The following is a 22,965-nucleotide window of genomic DNA, read 5'->3' on the forward strand; positions in this document are numbered from 1 at the left end:
TTCCCGAGGAGAATATTTTTGTTTCTCCTTTTAGAATTGTCCTTTATAGACCCGAGTTGAGTGTTTTCTAAGGACCCCAGGGAGCACCCTACCAGGGTCTAGTTCGCGCTATATAAAACTTTTTAAACAAATAAATAAATTAAATAAATAATAGTTACCTTGCTCCGTTTTTTGTGACATTATTTACAGCGGATGAAGTGTCACTGCCTTCTTGAGAGCTGCTTTGAATCCATAAGAGAAGTATTTCTTCTAGATTAGGTGCAAAAGCGAAGAATAGCCTCCTTGTGGGGTTTTATTACTGAGTGAAGACTTTTTCTCCCACGACTGCCATAGGGTCAAAGAGCCACTTTTATTGGTGTTTCGGGTATAGTAGTAAGACTAATAATAACGTTTTACTATACCAGAGGTAGATAACTGAGCAGAGCTCAGAAGGACTCCTTGCACACGACGTGCGGTAGAACATCTGAGGGACTCCCCCTCTGTTGGGAAGGATCTAGAGGGTGCTATCATCTGACTGGTTACTGTTCAAGGTTGGTTCCTTTTTGAAAAAGGACATTGATAGGCTATTAAACTGACTTTTCCATTGCCATTATAGCCTATGATAGTGACACATAGTGCTTTTTTATGGTACCGTGGAACTCCCACTTTGACGAGAGGGACTAATTCAAGCATGTGAATCTATGAAAGATCCAATACTGGATAATCATTCTATTACTCCTCTCCCATGATATGACCACCATTTCATTCCATCTGAGTTTTTGCAGAAACCACCTGGTCCCTTGTCTCTTACCCACCCAGCTTCAAAAGACGTTGGGTGCCATTTAACAATAACAATTTTACCCAAGCCCTACCTAGGTGCTTATGTGGAAGCTCAATGTGCTTACAGCAGCCAACTCTTCAACTAAATGGATTGTCCCGGCCTTGGACAAGCGAGCTCTTGTTCATAGATGCAACCGAACCAGGACGAGCCACCATGCCTGCTGGTATAACGACTGCATGAACCCACCCATCTTCCTCTTTTCATTTATTGCCAAAATTATCAAATCTTTAGTCAATACTACGTTGTCCACTTTTTTTTTTTTAAAGAAAATAGCAACACATTTGGTTTATGTCTATAAAGGTTTCGAACAAGTCTTGGTATGGAATTTCTCTTGGAAGCTGCTACTGATGATCTCTTGTTTTCTCCGGATACAGAATCCTCCGTGATCTGTCTATTGCTTTCAACATTAACTTCCATCCCATCCCCTAGTTCATTTAAGGGATAGAGTGTGACAGACAGGTGTACATGTACAACTTTCCACATTTATGTCTGCTTTGCCTAATTTTAAAGGAGGTCTAGGGGGTCTCACCTTTTCTGTAAAACATTGTTTAACCTGGTACTGCAAATTCCATCCCTCTCAGACATTTGCCAATTGCAATAGACTTCTCAAACCTGCCCACACAAATTCACAATTCAATTTGGTTTGAAGACTGGTGACCTTCCTTGCTTGGACCCTCTCTGAAATTGGCTAGCTATGCTCACCATCTGGCTATAATTTTGAACGGGGTCTTCAATCTCACATCAGATTTATAAACTATGCCCTGAAATCAAATTTACTCTCCAGGGTGTCAGAGAGAATATTTAATCCAAGCCCCCACTCACGGAACTTGGCTTTCATGCCAAACAGTCCATGCAATACAGCCATCTAAATTTTCCTGATGATTGCATGAACATATAGAGCATCGACTCGCTCATCTTATGCTTTCAAGTGGATGAGATTTCACATTTAGTGCTGTCAGACATAGGTGGATTCTAGAACATGCAAAGAGGAAACTGGCTTACAGTTATCTCTTTTATTTGGCATAAATGTGACCCTCAATTCTCCTCTGTAAAAGTGCATTTGACTAAGAAACTATTACACGTGCTGGATGAGAAATGCTTTAATTCTAGCCTGGAGGTCTGCCCATACTGTCGCCCATCATTACTTCATTGACACTGACTTACGGGCTGAAACTCTGATGGATCAATCAATCATTGTTTATATAGCTTGACGACTACTCACCTGGGAGGGTCTCAAGGAACTAAAGGGGGGGGGGGGGGGGGGGGTGTTAATCCGTCTGGGTGCTGGGGTTCAGTTGGCTGAGGTTCAGTTGAAGAGGCAGGTCTTGACATCCTTCCTGAATTGGGTCAGCGACGGGGCTTGCCTGAGGCAAGGGTGTTCCAGGTCTTGGCGGCAAGGTAGGAGAAGGATCTTCCTCCGTCCCTGGTCTTGTGGAGCCGTGGGACAGTGGCCAGGGCCAGTTGGGGGGAGCGAAGGTGTCTGGTGGGTACGTGGAATGTGAAGCGGTGGTTCAGATATGCTGGTTCTGCGTCGTGGAGGGCTTTGTAGGCATGTGTGATGTGCTTTAAAGTGACTCTTTTGTTGACTGGGAGCCAGTGGAGTTATCACAGGTGTTTGGTGATGTGGTTGCGGTGAGGGCTGTTGAGGACCAGTCTGGCAAAGGCGTTTTGAACTTTCTGTAGACTCCTGAGGAGTTTCTGGGTGACGCCGGAGTAGAGTGCGTTGCCGTAGTCGAGTCTGCTGCTGATGAGTGCGTGGGTGACCCTCTTACTGGATTCAGTGTGGATCCATCTGAACGTCTTTCAAAGCAGGGAACACGTATGGAATCACGATGAGGAGACAGCGTTGATCTGGCGGTTCATTGCGAGCGAGGAGTCCAGTATGATGCCAAGGTATTGTGCATGGTACAGGGGTGTGGGGATGTTCCTAGTGCAGCGTGCCATCAGGCGCCGTCCCAAGCGGAGGGGAATGGTACCAGGATGAGGACTTCGGTGAAGTCTCCCATGTGCAACTTAATGGCCTAGATTTACTTTGGTCTCTTCATCTGTTCTCTTTTCATTTGCAACCCTCCTAATAGGGTCTGAATGTAGGTGCTAGCCACGCTATTCTGCTGTTTATGGATCTCAGGGATAATTCTAATGCAGAAAAGGTTACCTATCTGTAATCCTAGCTCCATGATGATCATTCTTTAAACAACCCTCCAGCCTCCCAATCTTATCCAAATTCATTAATGAAAAAACTGTAAAGGATGATCCTTCCACTGTGATTCCTCCATGATGAACTGCATCACAGACCCTGCACTGCTTGATGGGAATACTGACTACTTTAGGATTAGCAGTGCCAAATTATCATTACAATGCTGACTGCTTTAGGAATACTTAAAGATGCAGTCTCAAATTTGCACTATGTGCGCTCAGCCCATTAGGCGCTCCATTTTTCCTTTACCTAGGGTTTTTTTAAATGGCTTAATTCAGCTGTGTTTTCGGACAAATAGACTGTGCCCTTAATTTGGCTATATATAATTGTTTTTTTTCAAACCAAAAAAGAGCATGTAGAAAATGTTGCCTTTTGTAGGGATTTTTTGTACCTATAAATCGTGAAAAAATGGTGTTCGGGGATCCCATATGTGTACGGAGATACTCTACTCTACATGGAAATCAGAGAGAATGCCATGATAGGAAAAGACCATCTACAGTCCTGCGATCCATGCCCAACCCAATTAATGCTGGTAAGTCGGTGGCCCAGTCAAGAGTAATACCAAGGAATGTGGGGAGGGTTTTACGTAGCTCTGTAGATCCGAGAACACATATAAGCTTGGATTCCTCCTAACAAACTATGTTTGGGGTTGGACCTGTCCGCCTTAGGGTGGTCTTCCCCTACATTTTTGCCCTTGTGCCTCCCATTTTCACCGTACTTTTTTGTTGGACTTAGGACTCTGGGCGCCTTGCCACTGCTAAACAGTGCTGAGGCGCAGGTGCTCTCCCCTAAAACATTGTGACATTGGTATACCTGCCACAGGCCCCTGCTACCGCAGTGAGGCCTAACCCTCCATAGGTTAACATTGGGGACGCCCCTTATGGGATAATTTCTGACTGGGCCCTAATAAGTATGTCATGTTTGGTCTTGTTGGAATCGGGCGGGGAACCCTTTCCAATGATAAATGGGGTTTGGGCACTGCTACTTTAGAAATCCCCCTTTTAGAAAGTGGAAATTTTCCTGCCTACACTTAGTCTGGGCACTGCAGACTCCCTCCTCCCATCTACACACTGATAGCTGCCTGGGTTGGGAGGTAGGAGTGGTGATTCACACCTTCTCCCCTTGAATGGGCTGTGAATGGCTGCCCACTGTAGGTTTAATGGCCCTGCCTTTCGTCACTGCGACAGCCAGGTCAGGGAAGGCAGGAAACATCCCAGAACTCCCTGGACTCTTCCAGAAACCCCTGCCCCCAGACCCTTCCAGAGACGTCTACCCCCTTCTAGTAACTAGACTGCAGGGTGTTAGAAAGGGGGGTCTCTGGTTGGCAGTGGATGGCCACCGTCCAAGCAGGGACCCTTCTTTCTAAGTCAGAGTGAAGGGCTGCACCCCCTTGACAACCCCTGCTCCACCCTGTGGTAACTTAGCACAAGCAGTTAATCTCAGAGGCAATGTGCAAAGCGTTGATTATCATACACAGTAAATACAGTGAGGAACACTACAAATGGACACAACACAGGTAGTTATCAAAGGAAATAGTAATATTTATAGAGACTTATCCCAAGACCAAATAACGAGGCAATCACAATACTGTACAAAAATAGTTCTCTCTGGATGCTGCAAAAATAGTTCCAAGGGGTCAGGTAAAGTTCAGTTCAGGACAGTGGTCTCTGCGACCCCTCTACTCACAGTTCTGAGGTGTTGATAAATAATCCACAAGAAATGTCGCTCAGGTGGGTTAGCAATGTTTTTCCTCACGCTCTGGTCACGGGCGCTCGCTAACAGGGGTTAGCGACGATTTTCTTTATGCTCTGCAGCTGTAGCGATGATTTTCTGGCCGCAAACGTGCGGGGCGATGATCAGGCCAGCGAGCTCTAAGCGGCAGCGATGCGACGATTTTCTTCACGCTCAGCAGTTGCAGCAATGATTTTCTGGCCGCAAACATGCGGGTCGATGATCAGGCCAGCGAGCCTTCAGCGGCAGCGATGCGCCGATTTTCTTCACGCTCAGTAGTTGCAGCGATGATTTTCTGTCCGCAAACGTGCGGGGCGATGATCAGGCCAGCGAGCCTTCAGCGGCAGCGATGCGACAATTTTCTTCACGCTCAGCAGTTGAAGCGATGATTTTCTGGCCGCAAACGTGCGGGGCGATGATCAGGCCAGCGAGCCTTCAGCGGAAGCAATGCGACGATTTTCTTCACGCTCAGCAAGTGCAGCAATGATTTTCTTCAGGCTCCTCGGCTACGGCAGCTCGCTAACAGGCCTTAGCGACAGAATTGAAGTCTACTGGTCCTGAGACTTCAGTCAGGAGGCTAGTTCTCTCTCTAGCCCTTGGGTGATTGCAGGGTCAAGATTGAAAAGTTCTCTTACAGCTCCTTTTCCCACCTTTTTCCAGTCCAATGAAAACTACTGCAGGCCAATCCAGGGAACAGCACACAACACCAGGACAGTCCTCTACTGCAGCTTTCCTCAGTTCCACGGACAGAGGTTCGTCTTCAAATCCAGGGGCAATACCAATTGTAGGGGTTTGGGCACAAATATTTATACCCCCAAGTCTTTGTTCTTAGAAGCTACAAGTCACTGAACCCAGCCAGAACCAGTTCTGCCCAGCCCTGGAGCACTGTGTTTACCAGGCTGCATCCTTCCTTTCAGAAAGAGGGGGCCTTCACTCAGACGCACAGTGGGAGGTGGAGCCAGCATTCACCTTGCCAGGCACAGCCCTATTCAAGTGCAGGAGCTACCCCTCCCCTCACTCCAAGGCAGATTTCTCTATTCAACCTAGGTCTGACTCAGCCTGCCCTGTCCCTCCAAAACCAGACAGCCAATACACATAGCAGAGCACACTGGAAGGCTTAGGCAAGAAAGAACCTACATTCTAAAAGTGGTAGTTTCAAACACAGGATATAAAAATAACCTTCACTAAAAGATGTATTTTAATATTCTGAGCTCAGGCATACTAAATTCGTTTTTCTACCATGTTCTATGGGTCAGTTAGGACTATAGAATGTAATAGCCAAAAACTCCCATTCTGGCCTATGGAGAACAGGTAGCCTTACAGTAGCGAAAAACGAAATTGGGTGTAATTCACTACCAGGACATGCTACACACATCAGAGCATGTCCTACCTTACACATACAATGCACCTTACCATAGGGGTGGCTTAAATGATGCCAAGGGAAGGTTCAGGGGCTGGGAAGTGGGTGCACTTCACAGCCAAGATGGCAGTTCTAGACTGCAGTGGCAGGCCCGAGACATACTTTAAAAGCTGCTTCTGTGGGTGGCGCAAATAAGCGCTGCAGGCCCACCAGCAGCACTTGGGTTACCAGCCCTGGGCACACACAGGCCACATTACTAGGGACTAACAGGTAGACCAAATAAGCCAATCAGGGATACACCAATCCATGTGTCATCTTTATACAGGGAGCATCCGCGCTGCGGCACTGAATGGCAGTTGCGCAGCGCCCAGAGCATCTATCACCAGAAAAAACAGAGGAGGCACAGTGAAAATATGGAAGGGAGACTCACGCCAATGGTGCTAGGTCTAACACGCGTCCCCCCCAGCTGAAATGTGGGGAGAACTACCCATCCCCTGGGAAGTTCTCGTCACTAAGGCGGAAAAACCGGGACAGACCGTCAGCATTGGCGTGCTCTGCCCCAGGGTGGTGTTCCACCGTAAAGTCCATCTCCTGTAGGGAAATGGACCACCTCAACAACTTGGGATTCTCACCCCTCATTTGCATCAACCATCTGAGGGGTCTGTGGTCTGTCTGAACCAGGAAGTGAGTCCCAAACAAGTATGGTCTCAGCTTCTTCAATGCCCAGACCACAGCAAATGCTTCCAGCTCAATTGCACTCCACCTCTGTTCCCGTGGCAGTAGCCTCCTACTGATGAAGGCTACAGGTTGGTCTAGTCCTTCCTCATTGATCTGTGACAGAACAGCCCCCACCCCATGCTCTGAAGCGTCTGTCTGGACAATAAATTCTTTAGCAAAGTTGGGTGCCTGGAGTACGGGTGCGGTACACATGGCAGTCTTGAGGGTATCAAAAGCTTTTTGGCAGGTGTCAAGCCAGTTCACAATCTTGGGCTGCTTCTTGGACGTCAGCTCAGTCAAGGGGGCAACAATGTTGCCATACCCCTTGACAAACCTCCTTTAGTACCCAGTGAGTCCTAAGAAGGCCCTCACCTGCGTCTGGGTCCTTGGGGGTTCCCAAGCCAAGATGGTCTCAATCTTGGGCTGCAGGGGTGCCACCTGGCCACTCCCCACTTGGTGTCCTAGGTACACCACCGAACCCTGCCCAATCTGGCACTTACTGGCCTTGATTGTGAGGCCTGCTTTGCGCAGCGCCATCAACACTTTCCAGAGGTGGCGCAAGTGGTCCTCCCAGGAGGAACTGAATACTGCAATGTCGTCCAGGTAGTTGGCACTGAAATCCTCCAGCCCAGCCAACACCTGGTTGACCAACCTCTAAAAGGTGGCAGGGGCATTCTTCATCCCATAGGGCATCACTCGGAACTGGTAGTGCCCATCGGGGGTGGAGAATGCTGACCCCTCCTTTGCCCCATCAGTTAGGGCGATATGCCAGTATCCAGACGTTAGATCAAACGTGCTGAGGTACCGGGGAGCCCCTGGCCGATCAATGAGCTCATCTGCTCTGGGGATGGGGTGCGCGTCGGACCTCGTGACCGAATTGAGACCTCGGTAGTCCACACAGAACCTTAGTTCAGGGGCCTCACCAGGCACGGCAGCCTTTGGTACCAAGACCACTGGGCTGGACCAAGGGCTGCTAGAGGACTCAATCACCCCTAGGGCAAACATTTTGGAGACCTCCTCCTTAATGCAGGCCCTGACCCTGTCAGACACTCGGTAAGCCTTATGCTTAACAGGGAGGCTGTCCCCGGTGTCTACCTCATGGACGCACCAGTCAGTGACACCCGGCACTAGGGAAAACAAATCTGAGAATTGCCCCAACAGCTGGTGACAATCTCTCTGCTGCTCAGGGGCCAGTGTGGTGGAGAGGACCACACTCTCCACTGACCCATCCTTCTCTTCTGCGCACAGGAGGTCAGGAAGAGGCTCACTCTCCTGCTCCATTCCAGCATCTGTGGCCCGCAACATGCTCACTTCAGAGCTCGTAAAGTGGGGCTTCAGGCGGTTCACATGCAGGACCCGCAGGGGGTTCCTGGGCGACAAAGTCCACCAAGTAGGTAACTTGACTTTTGCGCTCCACCATCTCAAATGGACCGGTCCACTTATCTTGGAGCGCGCAGGGCTCCACTGGGGCCAGTACCCAAACCTTCTGACCAGGTTGAAACTCGACCAGAGTGGCATTCTGGTCGTCCCTACGTTTCATCCCCTCCTGGCTGGCTTCCAGATTTGCCTCAGCAATCTTTCTGAAGCGCTGAGTCTGGTTCCTGAAGGCCAAGATGTAGCTAAATATATCTTGGGGAGGTTTCCTGGGAGATTGCTCCCAGCCTTCCCTGACCAGACTCAGAGGCCCTATGACCGGGTGACCATAGAGCAGTTCAAAGGGGCTGAACCCTAAGAACTTCTGGGGCACCTCACGGTAGGCGAACAACAGGCATGGCAAGAGGACGTCCCACTTATGCCTCAGGGGCTCCTCTAGGCCCATAATCATACCTTTTAAGGTCCGATTGAACCTTTCAACCAGACCGTTTCCTTGGGGGTGGTAAGGAGTGGTAAAATTATAAGTTACCCCACACTCCTCCCACAGAGACTTCATGTACTGGGAGATGAAGTTGGTCCCCCTGTCAGACACCACCTCTCTGGGGAACCCGACACGGGAGAAGATCCCCATCAGTGCACGTCCCACCATGGGGGCCGTCACTGTACTGAGCGGGATGGCTTCAGGGTACCGGGTGGCATGGTCCACCAAGACCAGGATGTACCTGTTGCCCATGGCTGTCTTGGGGTCCAGAGGCCCCACAATGTCAATTCCCACTCGCTCAAATGGGGTACTCACAAGGGGAAAGGGCTGGAGTGGGGCCTTGATCTTCCCCCCACTCTTCCCACTTGCCTGGCAAGTCTCACAGATCCTGCAATAAGTATCTGTACTTTTGCGCATCTGGGGCCAATAAAAGTGGGTGACCAGCCTCTCAAAGGTCTTGGTCTGCTCCAGATGCCCTGCCAACGGAATGTCATGAGCCAACCCCAGTAGGAAGGCTCTGAAGCACTCGGGTACCATCAGCACACGGGCCGACCCCGGCTCAGCAGCCTTAGGCTCACTATACAGGAGACTGTTCTCTCAATAGATCAGATGCGAACCAGACATATCACCTGCTGCCTGGGCTGCAGCCTGAGGCCACATACCCTCAAGAGAAGGGCAAACTTTCTGCTGCTCACAAAAGTCCTTCATGGTGGGCCCCCCTTCCTGCTGCCAATGAGTCAGCTCAGGCAGGTCCCCCAAGTCGGTGCTTACACCCCGGTAGGCTCCAGGGCATCCCCGTGAAGGGCTGCTCCTTCCTGGGCCGTGGGAACTAGGGGGGCTGTTTTCCAGCGCCCCCTGCTCCTTCTCTCTAAGGCAGGGATTTGGGCCATACTCCCAGGCTCCAGACCTCTCTCGACACCCTCTTTGGCTGCCATGGACCGAGCGGTGGCACACGCCCATTCAGGCAGGCCCAATATTTCCAAGTGACAACTCCTCTCCACCATAGCCCATGGGGAGTTCTCCAAATCGTTGCCCAACAGACAGTCTACAGGCATGGCGGGCCTCACAGCTACTTGAAGAGTTCCTGAGACCCCCCCCCCACTCGAAGGGAACCTGAGCCACCTCACATTGGCTCTCTGAGTTGTCAGCTGACACTACTGGGCAAAATGCATGGGGAATGATCTGTTCTTGGGACACCAACCGGGAGCTGACAGCAGTTATACTGGCCCCTGTGTCCCTGAGAGCCTCCACTTTATGGCCATTGATGGTCACCCACTGCCTGTATTTTTTAGTGTTGTCAGGCAGTGCAGTTTTAGAGACCATTTCACAGTCTCCTAGGGAGACAAGGGTTAACTGTACAGGGTCCCACCCCTCTTGGGCATCCATCTCCTCTCCTTCCAATGCTACACTAGCCATCTGGCGGGGGGGCACCCGTGGGGGTGCGGCAGTAGCCCTCTGAGGGCACTGGGGATTAATAGACTGGTGGCCCACTTGTCCACAATTGTAACAGGTAGGGGGCCCCCTGAGACCAGGCCTACCTAGCGGGGGCATTGGCTTCCTTTCTTGGGGAGGCTAGGACACCATTGTTTGGTTCCCTTGGGGATTACTTTGGGGCCCTCTGTGAAACTCCCTTGGTGGACCACGGTCCCCCCACTTCTCTGCTCGGGACCCTGCCTACCCCTGGCGAAGTCTCCCATCGGACCCTTGTGGACCCTGGTGCTGACACTGCGGTCCGCCTCCTCAACAAGCTTCCTAGGTTTAGTCAGCCTGCAATCAATGAGGTGTTGGCATAGCTCAGGAAAACAGTTTTCAGACAGATGCTCCCAGGCAATCAAGTCATACAGTTGCTCAAAAGTTTCTACTTTGCTACCTTTTACCCAGCGTTCCATTGCTCTGCAAAAAAAAGACACATACTCCACCCATGTGGTACCTTCCAACTTCTTACAGGACCTAAACCTTTGTCTGTACATCTCAGGGGTCAACCAATAGCGGCTCATCAGTGCTTCCTTCATGTGTTCATAAACCATTCTATTTTCTGGGGGCAGATCCAACAAGGTGTCTCTCCCCTCACTCACAAACCGTCCCCACAACCCCGCTCCCCAATCCTTCTCAGGGACCCGGTGGGACACCATAGCTATTTCATAAGCGGCAAACCATTGCCCAATATCCTCACTCTTGTGGAAATCCTTAATAACCTCTTTGGGAATGTATACTCTGTTCTCTGTCTGTACTACCGGGATGCTGCCACCAGAGGGAATGGAGGACTCTCCACTCTTTGCCTTAATCTCCAGCTCCCTCAATGCTCTCTCATGCTCAAGCTTCATTCTCATCATTTCAAATTCTAGTTTCTTGATCTCAAGGTCTCTCTCCTTCTGACCGTCTAGTTGTATCTTAGCCATTTCCCTATTATGGCGTCTCTCTCTTTCCCTGTCCTCCATCTCCTCTGGGGACAGACCCCTCACCGACACACTAGTGCCCGGGCTGGAAAGCGCTTTCCTACCTACTGCATCAAACACTTAATCCACATTTTCTCCCTCCACCACAGGCTATCCCACATTCCTAGGGGGCATTCCTGGCTGCTAGCCAGGCCTTCAGTGCCTTTCAGAATTCTTCTTTCCTGGTGAACCCTGTGGTAGGGACTGTAAATTTCTCACAAAAATATTTTAGCTCCTTGGACGTGTAGGTGTCTATCTTCTCCTCTTCCCAGGAAAACTCTTCTGGGTCAACAACTCTGGGCTTGGCCATTGTGACTGGCACTCTTTATCAAAAATAGACCAAAGGAAATAGTTATATTTATAGAGACTTATCCCAAGACCAAATAACGAGGCAATCACAATACTGTACAAAATTAGTTTTCTCTGGATGCTGCAAAAATAGTTCCAAGGGGTCAGGTAAAGTTCAGTTCAGGACAGTTGTCTCTGCGACCCCTCTACTCACAGTTCTGAGGTGTTGATAAATAATCCACAAGAAGTGTCGCTCCGGCGGGTTAGCGATGTTTTTCCTCACGCTCTGGTCACAGCCGCTCGCTAACATGGGTTAGTGACGATTTTATTTACGCTCAGCAGCTGTAGCGATGATTTTCTGGCCGCAAACGTGCGGGGCAATGATCAGGCCAGCGAGCCTTCAGCGGCAGCGATGCGACGATTTTTTTCACGCTCAGAAGTTGCAGCGATGTTTTTCTGGCCGCAAACGTGCGAGTCGATGATCAGGCCAGCGAGCCTTCAGCGGCAGCAATGCGACGATTTTCTTCATGCTCAGCAGTTCCAGAGATGATTTTCTGGCCGCAAACGTGCGGGGCGATGATCAGGCCAGCGAGCCTTCAGCGGCAGCGATGCAACGATTTTCTGCATGGTAAGCAAGTGCAGCGATGATTTTCTTAACGCTCCTCGGCTGCGGCAGCTCGCTAACAGGCCTTAGCGACGGAAATGAAGTCTACTGGTTCAGAGACTTCAGTCAGGAGGCTAGTTCTCTCTCTAGCCCTTGGGTGATTGCAGGGTCAAGATTGAAAAGTTCTCTTACAGCTCCTTTTCCCTCCTTTTTCCAGTCCAATGAAAACTACTGCAGGCCAATCCAGGGAACAGCACACAACACCAGGACAGTCCTCTACTGCAGCTTTCCTCAGTTCCACGGACAGAGGTTCGTCTTGAAATCCAGGGGCAATACCAATTGTAAGGGTTTGGGCACAAATATTTATACCCCCAAAGTCTTTGTTCTTAGAAGCTACAAGTCACTGAACCCAGCCAGAACCAGTTCTGCCCAGCCCTGGAGCACTTTGTTTACCAGGCTGCATCCTTCCTTTCAGAAAGAGGGGGCCTGCCCTCAGACGCACAGTGGGAGGTGGGGACAGCATTCACCTTGCCAGGCACAGCCCCATTCAAGTGCAGGAGCTACCCCTTCCCTCACTCCAAGGCAGATCTCTCTATTCAACCTAGGTCTGACTCAGCCTGCCCTGTCCCTCCAAAACCAGACAGCCAATACACATAATAGCAGAGCACACTGGAAGGCTTAGGCAAGAAAGTACCTACATTCTAAAAGTGGTATACAGGATATAAAAATAACCTTCACTAAAATATGTATTTTAATATTCTGAGCTCAGGCATACTAAATTCGTTTTTCTACCATGTTCTATGGGTCAGTTAGGACTATAGAATGTAATAGCCAAAACCTCCCATTCTGGCCTGTGGAGAACAGGTAGCCTTACAGTAGAAAAAAAAAGAAATTGGGTGTAATTCACTACCAGGACATGCTACACACATCAGAGCATGTCCTACCTTACACATACAATGCACCTTACCATAGGAGTGGTTTACCTGATGCCAAGGGAAGGTTCAGGGGTTGGGAAGTGGGTGCACTTCACAGCCAAGATGGCAGTTCTAGACTGCACACAGACACTGCAGTGGCAGGCCTGAGACATACTTTACATGCTGCTTCTGTGGGTGGCGCAAATCAGCGCTGCAGGCCCACCAGCAGCACTTGGGTTACCAGCCCTGGGCACACACAGGCCACATTACTAGGGACTAACAGGTAGACCAAATAAGCCAATCAGAGATACACTAATCCATGTGTCATCTTAAACAGGGAGCATCCGCGCTGCGGCACTGAATGGCAGTGGCGCAGCGCCTAGAGCATCTATCACCAGAAAAAACAGAGGAGGCACAGTGAAAAAATGGAAGGGAGACTCACGCCAATGGTGCCAGGTCTAACACAGGGTATATAAGGGAGGGTCCTGGCCTCACATCCTTGTTACCCTGCTGGATCAAGACGAACCTCTGCTGGAGTACAGACTGCCCCACTAGGAGGATTGCCACTCTGCTGGGGCTGACTGTTCCTAGGAACTGCTGCCCTGTTGTTGTTGAGCTGTCCTACTGCCTGCTGATCTGACCCTGCCAAGAGGAGACTTAAGAAACACCTCCAGTGTGTCTCCACAGCGTTCTATTTTTCAAGAGCTGCACCTGCAGTATTTTGGGGACCACAACATCTTTCCAACTGCCTCTGCCACGGAGCCCTGAGAACTGCGATCATCCCAGGGGCTTCAGGGTCATCACCACTGCTGGCGCCAGAGACTCGTCATTTAAATTGCCTACTGAAATCACCGTTGCTGGCACGTGGTGAAAGCGCTCCAAAAACGCTTTTGGAAATTAGCCCCTGAGTTCACCGCTGCGGGCCCGAGTCAGAGTCGTATGCAAATTATCCCTGAAGTCACAGGTGCGTGCCCGGACTCAAGCGCATTGAAATTTGCTCCAAAAATAACTGCCGCAGCTCTGAGTGAAGGCGCACCCGAGAAGCTCTTTGAAAACACCCTGAAGTCACCCCTGCGGGCCTGGGAGCCTCGGGAACCCCGTGCTCGTCACCGCTGATGTCAGCAGTTGAGCCGCGCTGGGATTGGCGGCAGCACAGGATTGCCTGGCAACGAGGAGCTCGTCGCGAAGGGGAGCCATGTTGAGGAAATGAAACGCGAGGCACCGCCGGGCAGCCCGACCTCGTCTTGCGATCAGCTGCTGTCTGCCCGGAGTGGGATGGTGCAACCGGGTGTGGGTACCTCGCAACCGGAGGTGAGGATCGCACCTAACGAGCCACCCACAGAGTAGGACATCATCCTACCTCCGCACAAGCCCCCACCCTTTAGCAGCACAGCTCCAGAGGACTGTGCCTCCACAGCAGAGGATCGACTCGTAAGCGGATCCCCGCAGTCCCGGTGAGTTTCGCAGGCGCACGTACCTTGTTTTGGGGGCATTTCCTCTGAGAACGGGCTGACAAGGACTGAGTCACTTTCCTCACAATGGAACTGGGTGACAGTAAGCCTCCCCTTTGGGACGGGCCGGACCACTGGAACTTGCTCTCTTTACTCTGGGACATCAGGGCTATATTGATGGGTCGGCACGCATTGGGGGCATGTTTTTATCGTCACGGGCTGTGAAGTCAGCAACAGAGATTCTGCCATTTCATGGGGAGCACCGCGCACTGGTTGCGCGTGAAGCGTGCTATTAAGTAACACCAATTTTAATAAAAGGGAGACACGGTTCCTACCAGTGAGTTGCTCTAACCCTGGGAACCACTGACTGCATCAGAGGGACATGTCCTGGTAATTGCTCAACCGCTGCCAATCGAGGACATATCAATTGAGAACCTCTACGTGTGTAAGGGGCTCCTGTTAAGCTTTTAACTTAGCCAAGTTACCTTGGCAACAATATCCTCACAGACATTATTTACTGAAAACCTTGGACGATCTATGACAGATCCTGGTCATATTTTTGGATCTTGCAAAAACTTTTAGATAAAGATATTTTTATTTTCACATAAAACCGGCGTGGTGTCCATTTTGTGAGAGCTTTTACTGTGTCCCTGTCGGTGTGTGTTGCACGAATACTTTACACATTTCCTCTTAAGTTACGCTTTCATGCCCTGCGCCAAGCTACCCTGTCGGAAGCGGTGGTCCCTACTTGGACTAGGGTACATACCCCGGCCAACTAGAGACCCCGGTTCTAACATTTGGTATTTGCATTCTCTATACTCAAATTTGCCTTCCCTAGTTTTTGTACGATAATCATGACAATTCTAATCTATACTTTCTGCAATGTGAATGTGTATTGCTTGGGGGAGACCGACATGGTACACGCTCCTCTAATTCCCAGCTTGTAATCTGGGAGACCTGTTGTCCTTAAAACACTCTTCTTCCAAATGTGTATAGCCCACAGGTGAGCAATAGAACTGTCCAGTTTTCCATCTTCCACAGACATCTAGTTATATCAAAATCTCTGGGGGCTTAGGAAATCTAACTGAGTGTACGCACAATGCTGGGGACGGTGTATGTGCATTACAATAGTTGTTAGGATTGTGGTCTGTGTAACCATAAACAATTACGGTTCCAGAATCACCATTTGTGCAGAATGGGAGTGAACTTTGTCTACCTCAGCAAATGGTTAGACAGCTTAAGTTTAGAGTAAGCAATGTTAAAATGTGTAGCAAGTGTGTCTTCTCTAGTAGGTGATATTTCTGAGTCAACGTTTGATCTCTCCTTTGACATGACATTCTGCATTCATTCCTTATCTAACCAAGTTAGAGTGAACAGCTTGGAGGAACATCCTATTCAAATCAATTTAACCTTACTAAGGTGACGAGACATCTCACATAAAAACTATAATTTTGCATTACTGAGGGGAAGATGCCTGCTTCACAGAATGGCTTAGCCTTATTTTGTATATTCGGAGACTGCTGTAAAAATTTGAAAATAAGTAAACCTGATATCCAACCTTTGAAGGCAAATTCTCCCGGAGCACTATGGCATGCCCTTCTTCCTTCAGGACATTGTGAAGGTAGAGATCTTCATCAGATGTCGTGTCGCACAGAAACACGTGGAGAACTCCATCCAAGTACTCATGTACTATGGCCACCAGCGGCCTTGGGTCACAGAGATACTTAAAGCACTTAATGGCAGCAGGCTTCCAAAATGCCTGGGGAAAAAAAGAAAAAAGAAAGATTAAAGCATCAAGTACAACAAGACCACTACTTGATGAAAGTAGTAATTAAGAAAGAATTTCTCTCTTCAATGTTTAATCAGGTCCTGTTAGTGAAACCTCTTGCCATACTAACTGGTACTCTTAATCCTACAGCCCAGTATGATCCTAAACCCAGGCTCAAGTATACATGGTCTAATCAAATCCAAAGCATGGCCTCAGCCCCTAGCCTACCTTTTCTTTTGTACAGGTGGATCTTGTGTCAATAAAGAAAGCAATCAAGTTTGGGTTTTGATGTTTTCAGTGTTGCTATGGTGAGAAACTTGTACTCACTCCACATTCTCAACACTTTTATACATACATATGTGAGTGGTAATGAAGCATTTTCTGCTTTACCATTGGTAGAATTGATTCTAGATCAATAAGATAAAGGTTTTTTAGCATTTCTAAAAAAAAAAAGAATATACGCAAACCAATCCTCCAGAAATAAGATTATTTGGTCATGGCTAAAACTGTATGAACAGGCCCTAAATTGATGAAAAATTGGTTAGACTTCAAAACTCTCTTCACGTCCAGAAAATGTAAAGAGGAGTTATTTTGGAAGAAATTTCAAGGGGAAATAATCGGATTGACGTGAAATTGTGACAACACTTTCAGGAGGAATCTCAGATGAGTATTGATGAACAAGTTTTTCTAGTGCAAGACAAGAGTAGGTTGGGATGCAGGATGTGACCCCCGAATTTGAAAAGAAGGTCCAGTCAGCATGGCCGCCTGTTGTGTGGCTATTCAGAGTGGTGTAGAAGGCTTGTGAACCACCACTGAAGTGGCCAATCCAGTGAGATAAGTATCATCCAAGCTCTGACTATCGCACTTCATGATCACTGAAGGAATCAGGTTTATCAAATGAAATGCGTACATAAACAACTTTAACCAACTTGTAGGGCATTAAACAGTATGCATGTAGGGTAAAGCGAAGGAGGCGTAGTTTGGATACATTTTGTTTTCTGTGTTTGTGAACAGATCTATCTCTGTAAATCCCTGTTTGCAAAAGGGTTGTCTAGCATTTTGTCGTTTCGTACCAACGTGTGGTTTTGTTGGAAAATCCAGCCTCTGAGTATTTAACTCCCTGGAGATAGACTACTGTAGTGTGGAAATTGTTGACAATAGGCCTGTTCCAGATAGTTTTAGCTTTGTGAGACAAAACTTGAACTGTGTTCCTCCCTGCTTGTTCATATGATACATTGTGGTTGTCTGTTTGAATAAACATTGACTTTGATTTGATAGATGGAAGGAAACATTTGAGACCCTGGTGGAAAACCCTCAGCTCTAAGAAGTTAATCTGGTAAGACTTCGCTGACCATATGCCTTGAATTTTCAGCTGATTTATGTGCACGCACCATCCCAGAAGAAAGTCATCCATCACTGTAGCCTTACGGCATATTGTGCTGTCACAGGATATCTTTTAGAAAGTTCTCCCATCAGCACAACCAAGGCAAAGATTGGGTTTTTGAGTCAGTCTTTTCAGCTGTATGAGAATTACCACCACTGATTCTCCAGACACTGTTTTAATAGTCTCATCAATAACATGCTGGAGGAGCTAGGAAGACGCTTGGTGCCATTGACTGCAGAAGAGAAGAGAGCTATGGTACAGTTGAGTGCAAAGTCTTTAGAAGACTGTGACACTTCAAGCAGACAGAAGAACATCTATCCATCTAAGGATACACTTATGGAGACTATGTAGGCAAGCACGTTTCCAGAAAATTAAATAATTAGAACTGAACCTATTTCGACAAAGTGATATATTCTTAGGCGTAGGTGATGCAGAATTGACACTGTCATTTGGAAGCGCTCTTGGATCTCCTGAGAGGTAGAAGAATTTAGGTGCCAGTTGCCCATGTAAAGATGAAGAACTTTCTCTTTTGGAGGTGTGCAGCCCCTTGTCATGCAATTAGAAAAAGGTCTTGGAGTGAACTTGAGTCCAAATAGAAGGACTTAGTATTGGTAATGATTATTTCTCATCTTACAGCTTAGGGATCCGAGGCGTTTTATTGCAATTGTGATATGAAAATGTGCATCTTGCAGATATATTGCACACATCTCATCCTCATGGGTAAATATGACGGAGGTCCATCATTTAAAATGTTTCCACTTGTATCCATTCCTTGTGATCGACCTTTCTATAGAACCAGAAAGTCACAGGAATAAATTGTTGTTCCTTTTTGGAAAGGAAGGGCCTTCTCCACAGCTTCCATTTGCATTAGGATGTTAACCTCCTGCTGAGGTAGGTTTTGTCTAAAGTGGAGACTTTAGGCTGAAGGAGAAGACTTGAATCTCAGCATATACAGTATTCTGTACTCTTCTGGTTTTTTCCAGTATTCCAGATGACTGCAGAGGATTCCCCCCACCAGAGTGGTGAGCGGAATAGGGAGAAATAGAAGAGTAAATGCTTGGCAGGAGGATTTTGTACTGCGGAGGGAAATTTGGAGAAACGTATACGACTTACTGAAGGATATCCGACGGAATAATGAAAGTCTTTACAACAAAGGCTTTTACAACGCAAGCGTGGAGCAACGACTATGCCCTAACACTGTAAATTTTTACAACGAAATACTGTATCACGACGCCACATAGGTAATTATTCAATCTGCGGTTTCCATGAATACCAAAACCACCCATACTTTTACTGCGATTACCGTAAAATGCCAAATGGCATTAAACAATCCAGCCTATGTTTTTGTGAAACGCGCACCGAAGCATCCTGTTACTGCTGTAGTACTATATTTGTTAACAATTTAATTTCAGGCAAAGGGTATGTATTTCACAAAGTGTTAACACATGCGCTCCCCACCTACGTCTCTCTGTCAGCAACTGACAGCATTGCTGCACGTAAACTAGGAACAGTAAGCGAATTGCTGACTCCGATCCCTCTCTATAATTAAACCCCTTGAGACGATGTTGTAAAGTGTCACTGCAAGACCGTTCTTTGTTCTATTACCGCTGTAAGGATTTGCCATATATCTGCTTTGGATCATTGTACGCGGTTTCAAGGAGAAGTAAGCAGGGTTGAAATGTTACTGTGTAAATGCTGAAGAAAATATTTATTAGCGCTGCGCTTGCTGTGACGCGCTCTCTATAATGCTCTCCTTGTTCCGTTTACATTTCTGCTGAGGGAATCCTTATCGCACTGTTCCGTTTCCGCTTGAGTAAAGGAAAGTTAATTGTTTTTAATGAGTACAGCATTTTGCCGCATGTGGAAAGTTTTAACCCGTTCGCTGCTTCTGTCGGCCAACGGCCGTCGCGAGCACTACCTGGCTAGTGCTGTGCACGTCCGTTGGCCGACGCGGACTCGCCCACTCTTTCAAACCGTCACGGTAAAAGGGTTAAGGACTGTGATGCCGTTTCCCGTTGTGAGAGAAAACTGAACACTTTACGAACGCACGCCCTTAGCCCTAAAACCACCCCTTCCTCCAGGCACAACTCCCCCACGCCCTTAAGAAGCATTTTCTCAACTCTGCTCTGCCTGTCTTCGTGACAATTTCTACACAGTATTTTTTTTCGTTGTAAAGAATATCGTTGTAATGCCACTCATGGTTACAAACCAGCGTTGTAAAGCCTCCATCGGTATTCAGGCTTTGTTTTTAAGGCTTCTCGTTATGAAGCCTTCGCTGCAAAGGACATTTCCCATTGAGTGGTACCATTTCCATCCAATGGAATAGTCTTGGAAGGTGTGATGAAGTGCTACACCATGGTACCAACCTGCTTTGGTCAGGGTGAATGAGTTTGGGTATACTATGTTCTTTATGATTCATAATAACCTTGCATAAAATGTTGTAATCTATGTTCAACATCAATCAAGATCGAAAGGAGGTTGGATCGAACATCCTTATTTTGCTTGGAGATTGGTATTATTAGAGCTTGTCTTGAGGTTTGGGGTGATTTTCCCGATAGTAGGGCTAGAATATATATTTTACTAGGTTTAGCCAAAAGGATGGCATATATTTTAGGGTAGTATTAGAACAATGGTCCTTAAAAAGAGCAGTATGGTCATAAAGATAAATATAGACTCCAATCAGTGCTATATTAAGTGTCCAGCCGGACAGTCAATTTAATCATTCAAAAATTTCAAAACCAAAATTATAAACACATCAATACAGTGGGACACAATCCTGCATCCTACATAAACACATGAAAAGTACACTTTAGGACAGGAACATATCAGGCAAGAAACGGTTGCTTATGGACTATTGAACACAATTTCTAACAAGCTTGAGGAAACAGTAAATACACTTTTTTTTTTATCAGATCCTATATTTTTGTTCACTGCCATCAATTGGCTCTCTAGTGGTTCCTCCATCACATCAAGTCTGTCTTCCATACTCCTTAAAACCCTCATCCAATATGGCCACCCCCCGGTTTTTGCTGAGTAACCTCTCACTCAACACATAAATAGGAGTGTTCCATTTGCCGATGGTTATCCCTGTCATCGAGCCTTTGGATCAAACAACATAACGGTAAGCGCGCTGCCTAGCGTAGTCCCCTGACTCCTTGCTAGTCCGTCCGTATGATTCCTCACTCATCCTTCCCCTCCTTTTCCCTGTAGTGCATCGCCACTTGCTGCTTTGGAACTTGTTATTTTCACAATTTAAATGCCAGGTTATTCATCCTCAGGTGAGAATTTCCACTGAGTTATCTCCTTGTTTATCAGATGTTATTCAGTATTTCTGTTATCTCATGCTTAGTTTTTGAACTTTCACAGAAAACCCTAATAATTCGGCTACTACCAACAAAATCGTATGCGGCTTAACCTTCCGCAAGCCTAATTGAGGTAAGTCAATTTTCCCTTGCGAGCGAGCGTCACCTTAAACGCGATGCGGGCACTTGGCCCATACACATTTGTAGGTCCTTTCACCCTGCTTGCGCTTGTACCACCCATATTGGTTCACTTGTCACCATCCTGGAATGAATGATGCGAGCGTCACCTCATATGCGATGTGGGCACTCAGTCTATATACAATTGTAGGCCTTTTCACCTTGCTCACGCCTGTACCGCTCAGATTATTTCACTTGTAACTATCCTATAATGAATGATTGCGAGCGTCCTTGGTTCCGCGCTTGGTTCCACTTACATCTTAATCTATAATGTAGCCCTGACGCTCACGTTCACTCACACCAGCCATCTCCGTTCACAGTTATTGCCTTGCTGTAAGTCTTCTTGCGATTTTAATAACGGTTGTTCAATTACGAGCACAGTGCAGTTGTTTTACACCAGGGCAGGTCCCTGACCCCCTGGACAGCACAATGTTTTACGGTATGTATTAGATGCTCCCTAAATCTCCTTCCCGTCTCCTCATTTCCCACAGGCAATCTCTAACTATTCAGGCTTGTACCCTTACTGTCCTGATGATGATCCTACTATTTTTTAAATAGGATCGAAACGTCGTCGACTAATGTAAACAGTTTGCACATTAATCAAATCTGATTAAAAAAAGTGTATTTACTGTTTCCTCAAGCTTGTTAGAAATTGTGTTCAATATTCCACAAGCTACCCTTTCTTGCCTGATATGTTCCTATCATAAAGTGTACTTGTCATGTGTTTATGTAGGATGCAGGATTGTGTCCCACTGTATTGATGTGTTTATAATTATGGTTTTGAAATTTTTGAATGATTAATTTGACTGCCTGGCTGGACACTCTTAATATAGCACTGATTGGAGTCTATATTTATCTTTATGACCATACTTCTCTTTTTAAGGACAATTGTTCTAATACTAAACTGTTACCCAAGGTCCTTATCTACCTTCCGGGTTCCCTTGTGTTTTTGTAAATATATATTTTAGGGTACTCAGCTCAAACGCTGCCGAGACCTGGTGTTTTACCATTTGCCAAGCTTAAAATGGCAGATTTAACCTCTTGCTATTGTATAGTTTTTTACTTTTAACTTCTGTGCTTTACGTTGATAACAGCTGCAAATTAAGTCCCTCAAGATAATGCTTTGTGTATCATTCTTCCAACTTTTTCTATGCATTGCACATTGTATTGTAGTATTGATAGAAAGCGCATTTTATTTCATACTTTAAGTATACTATACCCTGTTTTATTCATGTAATGGGAGTATTTATCATTTCTGCTCTAATTAGGTTATCTAATAATTACCCAGCCGGTCTCCCTCAATATGCTTCTTAGTCATGTATTCACTCTAATCAAGATTCTTAGAAAGTGCATCTTTTTGTTTTGGCCCCTCATCGTTGTTTGTGGACAGATGCTGCTGTTTTTTATAACACTTCTGTTTAGTCCCCAGTGTATGTGCTCCAATCCCTAAAACATGGCAACATTACCTAATCCCCAACTGACATATTTGCCTTTTTATTAAGTCCATAGTATATAATGTAAGAAAATGGTGAGGTGTCCAAAATTAAATGTCACTTGTGGACTGCTGCACCTCTAGTGCAATTCTCTAGGCTGACAAGGAAACATGACTAGAAGTCTAAATGTGTAGCATGACTGCTGCAGCTTTTACATCTACACGTAGACCTGTCAAACTAAACCCTTTGACAGAATGGAAAACCCTACTTTTTATTATAAAGTAAGTCACCCCTAAGTAGGTCTTGCCGCCAACAGGGCAGGGTTCCTGATATTTAAAAGTAGAACCATGTAATAATTTAGTGTTCGCACATTCCTACAGTGATCAGGCCCTAAAGCAATTTACACTGTTAGGGCTATAGCTGGTTCTGTGAAGAAAAATCAAAAGTACAGTTCACATGTTACTCTTGTATCTTTTATTTGGAATAAGCTAAATAGATGGTTCAACCATTGTTTTTATTATTTATTAAA

The 22,965-nt window shown here is 46.9% G+C and overlaps 1 protein-coding gene across 9 annotated transcripts in view; it reads right to left on the minus strand.

Moving 5' to 3' along the window:
• The window catches only part of TDRD5 (tudor domain containing 5), a 1,318,580-nt gene that overhangs the window by 354,275 nt on the left and 941,340 nt on the right, over nucleotides 1-22,965 (minus strand). For all 9 annotated transcript variants that reach the window (XM_085601794.1, XM_085601799.1, XM_085601798.1 and 6 more), the window contains exon 12: nucleotides 15,931-16,131. In XM_085601794.1, the coding sequence (XP_085457920.1) occupies nucleotides 15,931-16,131 (201 nt within the window). The remainder of the gene's footprint in view (nucleotides 1-15,930; nucleotides 16,132-22,965) is intronic.

Source organism: Triturus cristatus, chromosome 4_2 (assembly GCF_964204655.1).
Source record: "Triturus cristatus chromosome 4_2, aTriCri1.1, whole genome shotgun sequence".
NCBI classification, from domain to species: Eukaryota; Metazoa; Chordata; class Amphibia; order Caudata; family Salamandridae; genus Triturus; species Triturus cristatus.